This window comes from Peromyscus eremicus, chromosome 3, assembly GCF_949786415.1.
Source record: "Peromyscus eremicus chromosome 3, PerEre_H2_v1, whole genome shotgun sequence".
In the NCBI taxonomy this organism is placed as follows: Eukaryota; Metazoa; Chordata; class Mammalia; order Rodentia; family Cricetidae; genus Peromyscus; species Peromyscus eremicus.
Genome location: NC_081418.1, coordinates 123,931,864 through 123,947,351, shown reverse-complemented (window position 1 = coordinate 123,947,351; position 15,488 = coordinate 123,931,864). Strand labels below are relative to the sequence as shown.

Below are 15,488 nucleotides of genomic sequence, written 5' to 3'. Positions count from 1 at the left end.
TGTTACTATAGTCCTAAGAGGACAGAAGCCGTTTTACACCAAAGTGGGATGAATTACGCCATGGCTCACTGCCTCTTAATCTCCAAAATACAGGCAGAAGGAGCTTGCGCCAGTGAAATGATGGGGGCAGGGGCCATAATATATCTCTTGGCCCAGTCTCAGGCTCATCTCTCAACCCTGAAAAGCCCAGGATATATATATATATATAATCTTTCTCACCTGCTTTGGCCTAGGGCCTGGGAAATCCAAGTTCAGGTTGCTAGACCTCCCACTTAGGCATCCCGTCCTAAATTTCAGACCTAGCCAGATACTTTCTGGCTCATTATTAAACTTGTGGACCTCATTGTTCAATCTGAAAGTGGTTTTAAAATGAGTCACAGAGGTCCTTGGTGATGTCCCCGCACCTTGGCTGTGCCAACTGTAGATTCTCAGACACAGTCAGGGTCATCTGGGGCCATCATCAGAGCAGGCTCCCTCGGCCAAGTTGCTTCTGCCCCTGTTTAAATGGCCGTTTTCTCACACTTAAGAGCTGTATTCTTTTAATGCCCTCAATTCATCACAGCCCTGGGATTCAGGCTGACCAGATGTGCTAATGTATTTTGAAGAATTGCTAAACATGGCAAAGTGGGATGTAAACACCAGTTGTTAATCGTCGTGATTTGAAGAGAGGTTGGCCTCCTTAACCAGGTTGACAAGAGGCTCTAGTCCTGATTAGAGGGGAGCTGGGTGATATCATGGCCAATCAAACACAGCTCAGTGCACATCCAACCCCAGTTTCCAAGAGCCCCCCTGCTGTTGAGCATCAGTACTGCCACCATTTTGGATATTGACGCCCACATCTGTTGGGATGTTTAGGGGAAATTCTTAATCACTCGCTTTGTGTCACAGACTAGTTCTGAGGCCACGCCTGTGTTGCCACCAGATGCTAATTTTCCTCCCAGCTGAAAGGCAGAAAGGGGACATTGGTCTCTGGTTTCCTTTCCCTTCCCCTCTGTGGTCTTCTCTGTTCCTGTCTTCCCGGCTTCTCTCTCTCTTTCTTTCTTTCCTTTTTTTTTTATTTGCTCTGCAACTGAGCAGCAGAAGAGATGGAAGGCTTAGGCTGCCCCACTTCCCCTGGCTGAGCTGCCCCCACTCTCCCCACTTTGTGTCCCACCCAGCGCTCCAGTAAGTCGATACCGGTTTGATGTCATTCAAAGTTGGGATAGCTATGTTTCCTTGTCAGAGATTCCAGTGCACCACGGGGGGACAAAGGGACTAACCATTGCAGCTTCATTTTCTTTTACACTCTGGATTTGGCAGGAAAAACAGGGAAGCATACTCTACACTTACTTCCTTTTATTCTACTCTGCAAAACAAACAAATAAACTAACAACAACAAAAAAAAAACCAGGAACCCCTGTGAGTTCTTTTATGAAAACCTTCCACCTGGGTTCCCTAGAGCTTTTGATTCTGTATTTTCAGTACCTATGCCAAGGTGCCCATTCTGGCCGGCCACGAGAGCTTAATAGACAGTTGGCAAAATCACTCTCTCAACTTCATACTTGTGCTGGAGCCTCTAGCAGGAAGAACTACATTCAGCTCCCAGCTCTGGACGGATCCCATCTGTGTGGCCTTGGGCAAATTCCTTAATCTCTGTGGGCTCCTTTGCCGCCCAGGCTGGTGAGGAGGTTAATCCTGCAACGTGAGATAAAGAAGTGACCCTGGAGTCCAAAATACTACAAAAACAAATGGCGATATTGTATCCTCCTTATTCTTAATCCCTAAATTTGGATCCTATGGCTTTGTGTCACATTTTTGACAATCATTTTTTGGCTTTTACACTTGAAAACTCAAAAGCAGATCTACTGTATGCAATTCCCCCTCCCTGTTTTCACACATCCTCAAAAAAAGATGTAATGCATTTTTAAAAGCAATGACATGGACTTAGCTAACCAAATCCACATAGATCCAAGATGGGCTGGAGATAATTTTGCCTGTTGTTTCTTTTCAGAATTTTGGTTGTGCTGTTCTTTTGGTTTTCTTGATTGGGTGGCATGCTATTTGGACTCAACTGTGTCTTGCCCATGCATGTCCTGGAGTTAGCAGCCTTTGCTCAACATTTGAACACCCAGGAGGACTTGACTAGATTGTCCTGCATGGCTGGACTGCTAAAGGACATGAATACAATAAACCCACAGGAGAGAGGCAGGGCAACCCTCATCCATCTGCATTGGTTCTAAAGTCCGTATGATTCTTGCCTGTGAGCTGGGCATGCACCTTAGTTGATAGAATGCTTGCTTAGCATGCATGAGGCCCTGACTTCAATTGCTAACACCACATAAAACCTAGGTCATACTCAGCTACATAGCTGGACAGGACTACATGAGACCCTGTCTCAGAAACAAACATACAGAAGATTCTTGCCCATATATAGCAATCAATCAAGACTTGGGGAAGGGGCAGGTTTTTGCTTCTCATATATGACTATTATCTGCCTGGCTGAGTATATACCTGTTGTTCCTAAAGTTTGAATCAAACCATTTGTAAATGAACTACCTTGTTTGGTAGTTCCCCTTATCTTTCTAAAGCCATTCTCCCTGAGAGCCGGCAACATTGAGTCAGGCCCGTTTATGTAGTGAAATGAGCAAATAAGCCAACCCAGGCCTATGCATGGCGAGCAACTGTGGACACAGGTCTAGTGTCTATGGCCATTTCATTGTTCCTCGTGGACTGTGGTATAAGGTTTCCCCTCCCTGTGGATAACAGCAGAACACAGGGAACAGAGATCTGAAAGCAAAGCAAGACACTTTCAACCTGACCCCTGTGACAAGGACTAATGGGACAGATGAGTCTGCCATTAGAAATGACAAGGTGTCCCAGTGCCATGTCCATGACTTGAAATTAAACAAGAAAACAAACAACCCCCCCTCAAAAAAACCTGAACTTGGAGGGGAAGGGGGATGGAGGTATGTCTGACTGATGCTTTCTCCGGGCTTTCCTTCTGTAGATAGAACCATGTGTAACGGGAAGATACTGGGTTAAGTGTGATAATGGATTTGACAATGCTCCAATCAAAAATGAACTTGATTGATGAGTGGGATAATAACATCCCAGGCCACCTACGGATCCTAAAGAAGCTGCAGCTTGCCTCCTGGCATCTAGCTGTCTGGCTCTCAGATCTATGCAATAAACATGAGTCATATGCTTTTGAAATGCCAAGAGGCATTAGGAAGACAGTGCCCCCAGTGCGTTGGGAGTTAGGCCTTGGAGATAGATTTAAGCCAAAATTATGAAAATTAACCCTCTCGGTTATGTTTGAAGTCTCTTGCTTTCTTGGGCTACAGATGACACCTCTCTCCCCTGACCCCCCTCCATCTGGTCTGCAGGATGCCATCCTTTGGTTGGCATTGCAGGAGCTTCTTGGATTCATCCCATCCCCAGAGAACGTAGAATGCATTTGTGTTTTGTGAGTGTTGCTCCTGCTTGGCATTGTGGTAAACTAAGATCTAAAACATCCGGAGGCCTTCAGATGGAACATGGGAAACCAGTGTGTTGGGGTCCAGAGGCTCCCCTCTGTGTTTTGTGTTCTCCTCCAGTTGTGGGTTTGAAGAGCATCTCTCCCAGTGGTATGTTTATGTTGGTTGCTTTCTTGATTTCTTTTGTTCCGTTTTCCCCTAGGCCCCCCTGTCTTCCCCCTAAACCACAGAAAATGAGGAGACCTAGGCCTCTTTCAGTGTATAGCCATAAACTCTTTAACGGCAGTATGGAAGCATTCATTAAGGTACTTGCTGGGGAGCCGTGGAGTCCGCGAATGAGTCCAAAGTAATGGCAGCCTCTCTTCTCCCTGTCCCTTCCAGCTCCAGCCGTCAACCCTTAGCCAGGCCCCACGGAGCTAGCTTCTCACTGTAGTCTGTTCTTGGCTTCAGTGAGGCATTCCATTGGAGAATTCTGCTTCTGACTAGTGGTCCCTGCGTGGCCACTCATCTCAGCTGTAAGGGGAGGGGTCTGATCATGTAAGCACAAAGGAGGTGGACTGTCAGCACAGTGGTCCCAGCCAGCTGGCCTCATTTGCTGCAGGGGCTGCAGTCCTAACACCTGAAGGGCAGCTGAGGAAACTCCATCACTCAGCTTCACTCCCTCCTCCCACAATAGGAGACTGATTGAGAACAGCACCAAGGGAGCCCCTGTGGGTTTCCATACAAGACAACTACCGTTTGTTAGCTAACTATCTACGAGCATGGGAAGCCATGGAGTTCTCATAAGAAGAGTTTCTCCCACTGAATTTGGCTTTGGGGAGTTGCTTTGAAAGGTGGGAGTAGAGTTGAGGTGTCCTTCTAAGTGTTAGCTTAACCCTTGACATTGAGCTGAAGTTAAAAATTGAAATGTTTCAGCTAAGCGAGTTATTTTTCCTGTCCCTACCCCCAGTGGGTATAAGATCAAGGCATCCAGGATCAAACTGAACAAGACAAAGATGGTGATAGAGTCAAGATGTGTTCTTGGGGAAAAGGGAGGGGAGATCATCGCCAGTTGTTTGAAAGCCCACCACTAGCCAATGAAGACAATTTCTGCAGAAAAGAGGACTACTGTAGATAGGGAAGGATAGAGTCTCATGGCATCAGTCATGATTTGGGAGTTACAGGGGCTGACCCCATGCACCAGGACTCCGGCCTCTGGTCTCTGGCAGGGTGCAGCCAGACCTGGAGGACTGAGAAGGACTACAGACATGTAGAAGTCAGCCCTGAGGACGGGTCAGGTAGGCAGGGCCATCCGAGGTCAAAGGACTACCTCTGCCTGTAGACTGAGTCCTCACAACAGCACAAGAGCTAGAGAAAGAGAAGGAGGGATTTCCCCTGAACAGGGACAGTGGGGGATGCCTTAGGATGCCTCAGAGGACTGAAGGCCCCAAATTAGAGGTCCCTCAGGAACTGTATGACTCACAGGGAGCCACTCAGGGGGTCATGGCAAATGGGGTGCTTCATTTCTTTGTCATCCTCTGTCTTCCCCTGTACTTCCCTCTCACTCACCCTTGCTCCTGGCTAAGCCACTCTCCAGGCTGCAAAGGACCTGGCTGATCACTTCCCATCTTTACAGAGCCTAGCACAGGGCCAAGAGTGCAGGAGAGGCACATGAGAAGTCCCACAGGAACATGCTGTTGCAATTCAGAGCAAGAAAAGCTGTGAGCTGGGGCCCAGGTGGCCTTGCCAGGGGCTTGGAAAGATAGGGGGCGGGGAATAAAGAGAGGATTGGGACAGAAGGGGTCCCTGAAGGAGGGAAAGATGCAATGAGATCTGAGATGGGGACTCCTCCCCCAAGTGTCTCTGATCTCTGGAAATGGGAGATCAGTTAGTATACGTGGAAGAAACTGACTCTTATTTGACACTATTTCAAAGTCATATCTTTAGTGGAACTCCCTATCTTCCTAGTGTGGCAATAAAGCAACTTGACAGTGCACCTGACCGACACTTTAGACCTTATTCAACTCCGTGTTTGTCTGCCCCTTCAGGTGGTTACTTTGGGAAGCCATCTTACTATTCTACCACATCACTATGCCCCAATGGCATTTTGGCTAATCTTCTTTAGAGCCTGTTACACAGCCTTTATCGTTGGTGCCAAAACTTCCTGTCAGAATGGATACTTTGGTCCGCTACAGGGCTGAGGTGATGGTGTGGTAATTACAAGGCATGGCATGCAAGCCATGAGTTCAATCCCTACACACTTGGAATCCTAGCACTAGGGAGTCAGATGGATGCCAAGGGCTCTCTGGCTGCCAGCCTAGCCTAATTAGAAAGTTCAAAGTCAAGGTGGCTGGTGGTGCTCGAGGAATGACTTATGAGGTTGACCTTTGGCACATACATACATATGTAGGAACACACACACACACACACACACACACACACACACACACACGTTCATATGTCTGAACGTACAACAGAGTCCTCAGCTTTGAAAACACAGGCCTATGGACAGAGTTTTGGTCAGATAACCCCGTTGTGTTGCTGGGATTGTAATGCCCTAGCAGAACAAGGAGAGGAGCTCCAGGTCAATTATGGAGAAGCATTTTTGGAGTCAGACTTACGAACTTCCTGGACTCTACCTGAGACAAGCCCTTATAAAAACCCAAAACCCTTGTGTTTTTATCCTCTCAGACTTAAGGAGACTCCATTTATATTAAAAGTCCATGGTAACTCCTAGAAGGTCCACCTGTGGGGTTGGTGGAGAGTCCCCATCTTGCTTCTATAAAATGAGAGTAATCTTCTACCTTGTGAGTTTAGGAGAACATAGTATGAGCTGATACACTTCTGGCACTGTGTAAGCCTGATCTATTATTCATTTTAGGACATCATCTAGAGTCCCTTTGGACCAGGCTATTGCTGGGTTCTGGAAGTCATATGGGTTTAGCTGACATCATGGCAACTCAGATCCCAATTGTTGAGATGGCAAAACTGGACATACTGTACCCCAAGAAGTCATATGTCCCTTTAGTCAACTTGGCTCCTTCACTGAGCTTGGGTGTGACTCAGCTCCCACCTAGACCCTCAAGTCACTGCCCACATGACCAGAAAAATCGGGCAGACACTCCCAATGTGGGAAGAAAGATTTCAGTGCACCCTCAAGGTTGCAAAGGTGTTCCAACTTACTCTCTCCCTCCTCATCCTTCCCAGCTTCTGTGTTCCTAGAGGGTCTCGGTGCCAGGGTGACAGTAAAGGAGTGGGAAGGGGAGCAGAACCACGCTTCCACGCAGAGAAGGTTATGAAGGTATTGGGTGTGTTTGGAGTCTGGAATCTGGTGCAACCTGCTGGATCATGTCTAAGGAGATTTTGTGAAGTAGAGTATCTGTCCAAGAATGAAGATTCCAGAGGTGAATTCTAAGACAGCTTGCAATAGACATGAAGGATCCCTTTTGTGGGCAGATGGCCTAACCTTGTAGGTCTTCAGTGGACTCTTGCTCGTTGGTGAATGCCTTGTGTTGAGGAGAAACTAGACATGGATCTGGGAATGAGGTTGAAACACATTTCCTACATTTTGACAAGGACTGAAAGAGATCCCTCCATCGTTGATATCTGGGAAAGAGGCTAGGCCGCCTATTAGAAGGCTGGCTGGGGACTGCTCCAGAAGTCCTAAGAGGCCCCAAGGCTGAGACCCCTCCCCGTGGGCAGGCTATCGGGCAAATGCCCCAGGACCATTGCTGGCTGCCATTGCATTTTGGCATTCACGGACTCTGAAGGATCTGCATACTCTAACTGATCTTACTCCTGCATAATCTTTTCTTTTTCTCCTGCTTTGCTGCCTGTTTCTTTTTTTGTTATCAGAGGAAGAAGAAATGCTCGAACCAGGAACCAGGTATTTACTAGATAGGCCCACAAGCCCCATGCAACTAGTAGATGGATGCCTTCTAGAGTGAGGTCCACGTGCCCTGCTGCTTGGTGGGCCTGTCTCCCATCCAACTCCCAGATGCAGCATCAGCAGGTGGGGGGTGTGGTGGAGCCAGGAGCACACCAAGTTACTAGCTTCTGGGGAGGCTAGTGATTTAATGTGGCCCTTTTAAAAGAAAGCTTTGTTTTGTGTTTTAAATGGTACTCATGATGTGACCTGAAGTAACAACAGGTCACCCAGCTTTAGAACCCTGAAAGAAAATTGACCCTTGCCCAACTAGGAACTATAGACTAATCTAGAAAGGTGTAATTGAATGTCCTTTCACATCCTAGGTACAACTATTTAAATTACATCCTATTCAGCCTTTTTAATTGTGGTTAGCCACCAGATAGCCAATGTCTGATATCAACTCTTCTAGAACTTCTCCACATACCACGCCCATGCTTACTGTTAAGCAAAATATGTACCTGGGTATTTACGTTGAAACAGTATGAATAAGATTCACCTTCCCTTCTTAGAGCCTCACGGGGCTTGTAAGGGCCAGGCCTTCCTCACCCACAATGTGTTCTGACATGAGACACCTTAGTAATAGAGAGAGGTATTGATCTTGCCTCTTCATCCCCAAGCCCTGGGAAAAGATGCTGAGCTTGGGCGAAGTGGAGGTGGGAGAAGTCAGGTCATCCTTCAAGCTCAGACTGCAGCCCCCTCCACACACTGGCTTCCGTCTCTCCTGCCCCCAGCGTGCCTGTCAAGCTGGGCAAGAAGAGAGAGCATTTCTTTGACTTTAGCCTAGGCCTGCCTTCTTCTGCACTTAACCGAAGGCTGTGTGGTAACTGTTCCCGGAGACTAGCCTTAGCAGTTCCTTGCTTGTTTTCCTACTAATCACGTGGTACTAATCTTCTGGCTTGACCTGACCATCATGTTTGTGATGTCTTTTGCCTGTGGTTGGATGCCAAGCCTGAAAAAAACTCACATTTTTTTTTCTTTCTTAAGGATTCAGGACAAGCTATACCACTGGTGGTCGAGAGCTGTATTCGATTCATCAATTTATATGGTAAGCGCCATCTCAGCTCACTGTGTTCAGTTCACTGTGGAACAGGTGCTGGACTGTTCTGGGGGAAAATGATAGTCTCCGTCACCCTGGAAGACTTCCTGTGCTCGCTCTGCTCCAGAGAATGGCTGATACCTGGAGCACTGTCTTTGGAGTCTGCATGTCTGTGTCTGGGGTGGGAGAAGGAAGGTTGTGTGAGGGGCCCAGCACTTCAGGTCACAGGGGAGCAGCTATGGCATGGACAGAAGGACTATTTCAGCTCTGTCCTCACTCAGAGTCATTTGGGTTGATACGCTGTAAACGCCATGAAGGGAATGGTGCTGGGAATTAGTTAACCATGGTGTTACCAGAAGGCAACTTGTGTTTAACTTACTCAGTCACCTCAAAACATAACAGGCTCCATTTTGGCTGTGAGGAATGCAGGAGCGGTAGAAACAAGTACCATGTCATCCCTGCAGGGTAACAGTCTCAGAACAAGGAAGTCCATAGCAGGAAAAGAAGTGTAGTCACCCTTTAGTATCTCTAGGGATTAGATCTCGGACCACTGCAGACCTCCAGATCAGCAGACTCCAAAGTTCATTGTATAAAATACTGTGGCTTTTACACATAACCCATATAATCTTCCCAGAGAGACAGATAGGACCAAATCCTATGGAAATAATCATGTTGTCTGGGGACTAGTAAAACAGTATCTGTACATGTCTAATACAGATGCAACTTTTTCTTGAATTTCCAAGCTGCCATTAGTTGACTCACTAAACATGGTAGCTCATGGATATGGTAGACTATAATATAATGTCTCATAGCGACACAGCCATGAAACTAATTCAAAGGAGGGTAGATGGTGACTTTGGGGGGTAGGCTGCTTGACTGAAGTGGGAGAAGAACCCCAAGGAAAGCAGCCATGCATCTGGGGTGGGGAGAATGGGGAATGGCAGGCGGAAGGAAGGGCAGTGGGGTGGTTAGGGCTAATGACCCAGAAGAGTGGGAGAAGACTCTGGGGTGGTAGAAATGCTAAACAAAACCACACTCAAAAGTGATTATGTATGCTTGCCATCTCAGCATTAGGGAGCCTGAGGCAGAAGGATCACCAAGAGTTGGAGGCTGGCCTGGGCTACCTTGTAAGTTTGAGGTCAGCCTGGACACATCATGTCACAACTTAAATATCCAGGTGCATACCTTGTTTAACAGTAAGCATGACACATGAAGAAAATTTCGAAGCTATTGGTATCAGCCTGGCCATCTAGTGGCTAGCCTTGGTGGAAAAGGCTTAAATAAGCAGACAAAAAAAAAAAAAACCAAAAAAACAAAAAACAAAAAAAAACAACAAAGCACATAGCATGCCCATGCCAATGTCCACTAAACCCTTACCTTCAAGGGGAAACAATAAATTGTAGCATGAAGAATTGTTCTATCCAAAACAACCAAGACGAGGAAAGATACCCAGCGTCTGCAGTCGTTTTCATTTCAAAGAGGCGGGTCCTCTGATTCTGCAATTGTGTGGGTCGCTGTTAGGTCCTCACAGCTCCACCTGTCAGACTCCACTTTGAGCAGTGTGGCTGCTATTTAATATTGAGTCCATGCTCTTTCCTTTCTCTTTCTTGGAAAGGGGTGCTATTCTATAGCCCAGGCTGTCCTTGAACTCTGAAAAATCTTCCCGCCTCAGTTTCAGCTTTGATAATGCTGGGACTATAATATGAGCAATTCTGCCCAGCTAACCAGTTTATCGTATTTATTATTTTTTGGTGCTGGGGACCTAACCCAGGGTCTAGTGTCCACAAGACAAAGCACTCTGCCCCTGAGCTGTGCCTCCAACCCTCTGACTCCCCAGTCCCAGGTCAGGCTGTACTCTGAAGTTTAGGTTTTCTTAAGACAAGAAGTTACCCAAGTGGGAGGGGAGGAGTAGTTGGCAGCATTTTCCTTCAGAACCAGGAGCAAGTTCACAGACACGAAACTCTGCACGTGTCTGAGTACTGGGGCCAGCTGTAGTTCATTGTCAGTGCTCGCTTGAGGTTTCAGCTAGGAGCTGTCACCAGGAATGGCTGTTATAAAAGATGGAAGGAGAAAGAGATAAGCATGGGAGAGAACCGCCAGTAATTCCAGGAGCCAGATGAACTCTGGGCCTTGTGTTATTTACATGTACTGTTTGCTTGTGTTGTTATTTCTCTTTTAGGACTCCAGCAGCAGGGAATATTCAGAGTTCCAGGGTCTCAAGTTGAAGTCAATGACATCAAGAATTCCTTTGAGAGAGGTGAGTGTGGACTAACCGTCTCAAGCTTGTGAGGCCGGAGAAGCCAGGGTTAACACAGGGCTCAGAGCCAGTGGTGCACAGGGGCCCTGGGCCCAGAGTGGCTTTCAAGAGCTGTGTGTTCACATTCTTCTTCACTTTGTATCCATGACACAGTGACAGTAGCTGGAAATAGCCATATTGGTAGTGTTTGCGCCGTAGAAATTGGCAGACCCCAAGATCCTTTCAACAGTTCTCCTCTAAGCGTCCAGCTCTTCTCCCTTTTCCTTTTACCGCGTGCTGAACATTGCTAATCCCACATTCTACGTCCACACATTTAAGCGTTGATGTAACACACAAGTGGAAAGTTCCACACTTGACTTCATGGGCCAGACACAGCCAAGACGCAGCTACACAAATGATACCTTGTCAAAGAACCATCAGGCTGTGTGTGCAACTCAGGTGGATTTTTATGTAGATACTTGCTCTCACTCCAAGACACCAAAATTCTAAAATCCCAAAGCTTCTGGCCCCACTCATTTTAGTGTTTGATACTTTTATTGCTTCATTTTACTTTATTTTTGAGATAGTGTCTAGACTAGCCTTAAACTCTTGCTGATACTCCTGTCTCTACTTTCCAACTGCTGAGATTACAGGTGGGAGCTATCAGACCTGACTTTCCACACACTGTGTGTGTGTGTGTGTGTGTTTACATGATTGTGTGAGTATACATGTATGTACAGGTATACATATGCACTTGTGAGTGTGGGGTGTGTGTGTGTGTGTTTGAATGTGCAAAGCATATGGCTTGTGGAGGCCAGAGGTGTTATCTCACACGTTCTGCCTACCTTGTTTTTTGAGTCAGGGTATCTCTCACTGGCCTAGAGCTCATAAACTAGGATAGAATGGCTGGCCAGCAAGCCCCAGAGATCTGACTGCCCTTACCTCCTCAGCACTGGGATTTCAAGGGCGTGCCACTGTGCCTGACTGGTTTGGGTTTTACTTATTTATTTATTTGTATTTTTGTACATTTTTGGCTGCTTTTTATTTTTCACACAGATGGATTTAGGGGATCAAACTCAAGTCCTTATGCATGTCAAGAACTTCATCAACTAAGCCGTCTTCCCAGCCTGCTTCTCATTATGTTTTGAGATAGAGTCCCAGATAGCCCAGGTTAGCTTCTAACTCACTACATAGCCAAGGCAGATTTTGAAGTCCTGAACCTTCTGCCTACTGGAATTGCAGGCATGAGCTACCACCCTGGGCCTCCCATACTCTGTTGTCTTAGTTAGGGTTTTTATTGTTGTGATAAAACACCATGACCAAAAGCAGCTTGGGGAGGAAAGGAGGAAAGGAAAGCTTACAACTCTCAGATCACACTCCATCACTGGGAGAAATCAGGGCAGGAACTCAAAGCAGGAACCTGGAGTCAGAACTGAAGCAGAGGCCTTGGAGGAATGCTGTAGACTGGCTTGCTCAGCCTGCTTTCTTATACAACCCAGAACCACCTACCAGGGGTAGCATCATCCATAATGGGCTGGGTCCTCCCGCATCAATCACTAATTAAGGTCAATCTTATGGAGACTTTTCCTCTTCCCATATAACTCTAGCTGTGTCAAGTTGATGGATAAAGGATGCTCATCCTGAGTTATAACTGCTTACTGGTAACTCTCCAGTGGGCTTTAACAATGGTGTCTGGGAGGAAGAACCTGGAAAGAAGTTTGGCATGTCTCTATGTATAAAGGAAACTACACCTTAGGAAAGTTGGGAGATGAAGAGTGACTTCTAGAACAGCCCAGTTCTTTGTTTTTTCAATACACTGGTTTTTGGCAACTTACACAATAGGAGGAATCAACCATGTATTTTCCTGTCCCCCTCCAAGTTCCTACTTAGTCAAGGATAAGACACAGAGGTGGTAAGGACAGGGCAGGCACATATGATTGACTGAGTACAGCCTCCCTTGGCCTTAGAATTGCTGATGAGGACAGGTGGCTAGTGACAGTGTCCCTGAAAAGGAAGGACCCACTGTGCCATGAGAAGCTCACTTCTCAAATGTCCTCCTTTACCTGCACAGTGCCTAGCTTACTGCCATAGTAGAACTGGAAATTCAGGCCTTTTTATTCATGAAAACACATTCAGACATCTCAATCCCTGGTTCTAGAGCCAAGCCCCACGCTGGTCATCCCACATCCTCAGTTCAGGGACAGGAAGAAGAGCTGGGTAGCAGGCAACCCAGACTGAATCCCTGCATCCAGTTTCATGCCATTTTTGAAAGACATGTAGTACATCCCTCCTCATTCTGACTTACTTCCTTATTCTCTGCGTGGTTCTGATGCTGAGGACTCTGATCCCAGAACCATGTCCCAGCAGCACATCCCATCCCAGTGGGCAGTGAATAAGAAAAATGCATTGTTTCCCTTTTCCTTTCTCGATACTCAGCTGGCTGGGGCATGCTTCATAGCCTTGAACTCTTTGTAAGCCTCCTGCTTCAGCTTCTCCAGGTCTGGTTAGCAGGCACTTTATCTGTTTTTATGGGAGCCTCCTTGGCTTAGGAGTGTATGGTGTGATCCCACTGGCAGAGCTCTGAGCGAGTCCCTGTGAGACTTGCACCCACCCAGTTCCCACATTTATTATCTTCCTTGAAGGTGTGAAGCCTCTGTCCACCAGACCCTCAGTTCTACTATAGAGCATGTCCGGCTTCAGGGTAGAGGAAGCAGTCTGCAGTCTTGGGTATTGAGAGCAAATCTGACTGGCTGTGGTGCCCAGTGGCCTCCTAGGGGACAGGGAAGCTTCATCACTGGAGAACATTCAGGATGCTGGGCATTTAACACCAGAAGGCCCCCGAATGCAGCTGTCAGTCATTTGTTCACTCAGCAAGCATGCAGCAAACCCTCCACTGTAGGAGACCGTGGGACCAGGGTCTGGAAATACAATCCAAGCAGAACTGTCCCTACAAATGGGGAGGCCAGGTTAATAAACAGACGGTGCGTCTGAGCCAGAACGGAGTGAGTACTGGTTAGTATGGGAGCCCCTGATCCTGACTGCATGGAGGAAAGGAGAGAAGAGCCAGGGACGGCTTCCAGGGAGGAAGTGCCTAAGCTGAGGCTTGACGCATAGGGCCAAGGGAAGCAAAGGGAAAGGAAGGCATCCAAGCCAAGGGAACAACATGTGCAAAGCCAGGAAGTCAGTGTCGTGCCTCACTGCCCCGACCTCTCCTGATGTCACTGATGGGACAGGCCAGAATCTACTCCTCACCCCTTTCGACACCACGGTGACCTCGATCCTCAGTTTTGTAAATGGACAGAACACTGTCCTAGAACCTTCCCTGTTTGCATTCTTTGGTGTGCTCCTTGGAGAGGACTGGCACCCTGGCAGGACCTCACCCCAACCTCTCCCTGTGTTCTCTTTCTCTGTTGGTGAGCTGTGGCAATGGGCAACCCCACCCTTTCCCCAGCTCCCAGCTGAGGCCAGCACTTGCTGCTGCTTGCTTGGGTACTGTGTAGAGCTGACATGTGAGTGAAAAGAATTCCCTGCTCTTGTTAAGGCTTGGGTCCCCATCTAGGGGGAATCTCCTGACCCACATCACAGCCACAGAAAAAGAAAGGAAGGAAGGAAGGAAGAATGAAGAAAGGAAGGAAGGAAGGAGAAAGAGAAAAAAGAACAAACAAAAAGTTCTCTGTTTTCTTCTTCCATATTTGCAGTTGATTCCTCTCCTTCTCTCATTCCACAATGATTCTCCCTCTCCCGGCTGCCTTGTTCTTTGGGAAGACATATTGCATTGGAGTTCGGTCCTCTGCTAGGATTCATTAGTGGGACATAGCTTTCCATTAGGCTTACCTGGAACATTAGCTCTCCTTCTCCTTCTAGATAAAGCCATCATCTACATGATCTTCAGCTTTGAATTGTCATTCCTGATCCAGATAGACTGGTCTTGCAGAAGACCGGAGGTTTGGACTGATGGTAGGGAACACCAGGGTAATTCCATTCAGGGACAGACTGCCTTCTGGGAGACAGGCAAGAAATGATGATGATGATGATGATGATGATGATGATGGTGATGATGATGATGATAATGATGACTGTGTGTGTATGCATGCATGTATAGGTCTGTGTATATATTACACATATAGAAAATTAACATGTTAATAAAGCAGTTATGTTTAAATGTGTTCTTTCTTCTTTCCCCATAAGAAAGTATTATGGGAGAAACATTCTCACCTCCTTGGTGGGGACCTCTGAGAGGTTAACCTAGGAAACACTAGTGTCTGGGCTGCCACATACACTTATTCAGGGCAGATGGGAGCTATCTCTGGCTCATGCTCTATAAGCTGCAAGCCCCAGTACAGAACAGGAGAAGACTTTCTCTGATTGGCACTCAACACATTGCGACTAGAAGAGGCTGCCGCTGACACATGTCCACTTCCTCTGAAAGCAGAGGAAAGAGATCCAAGTTGGGTACCAGATCTGTTCATGGCTTGCCAGGTGTTCTGGCTGTTAGTGCAAACCTCCCTCAACACCTTCAGGGAGGTGTTAGATTACTCTCTGCTTCCTTTCACTTCCCCCAGGAAAATTCCCAGGAATAGAGCAGCTTAGCCGTCCTCAGTTAAGCTGCAGGGCCGCTCCTCTGAAATGCCACGTTTCCCCATCCACTGACAAAGATTCGAGAGATTGGCAATATGCCTTGGGCAGAGCTGGAGAAGACAGCCTCCTCAAAAGTTGTCATTAGCAGGAGTACAAAGGTGTGGCCCCACCAGAGGGCTTTGACTATAGGTGAGGAACCACACCCAAGATGACCCAGTGTGCCCACTTCCAGGAACTGAGAAGAGACTTGCCTCCACAAATACAAATGCACACATG

At 47.2% G+C, this 15,488-nt stretch overlaps 1 protein-coding gene across 1 annotated transcript in view; it reads left to right on the top strand.

Annotated features, from left to right (window-relative positions):
• Srgap3 (SLIT-ROBO Rho GTPase activating protein 3) overlaps positions 1 to 15,488 on the top strand; it is a 113,600-nt gene that overhangs the window by 73,296 nt on the left and 24,816 nt on the right. Inside the window, exons 11-13 of the mRNA XM_059257098.1 lie at positions 3,658 to 3,760; positions 8,347 to 8,407; positions 10,578 to 10,655. Coding sequence (XP_059113081.1) covers positions 3,658 to 3,760; positions 8,347 to 8,407; positions 10,578 to 10,655 — 242 coding nt within the window. The remainder of the gene's footprint in view (positions 1 to 3,657; positions 3,761 to 8,346; positions 8,408 to 10,577; positions 10,656 to 15,488) is intronic.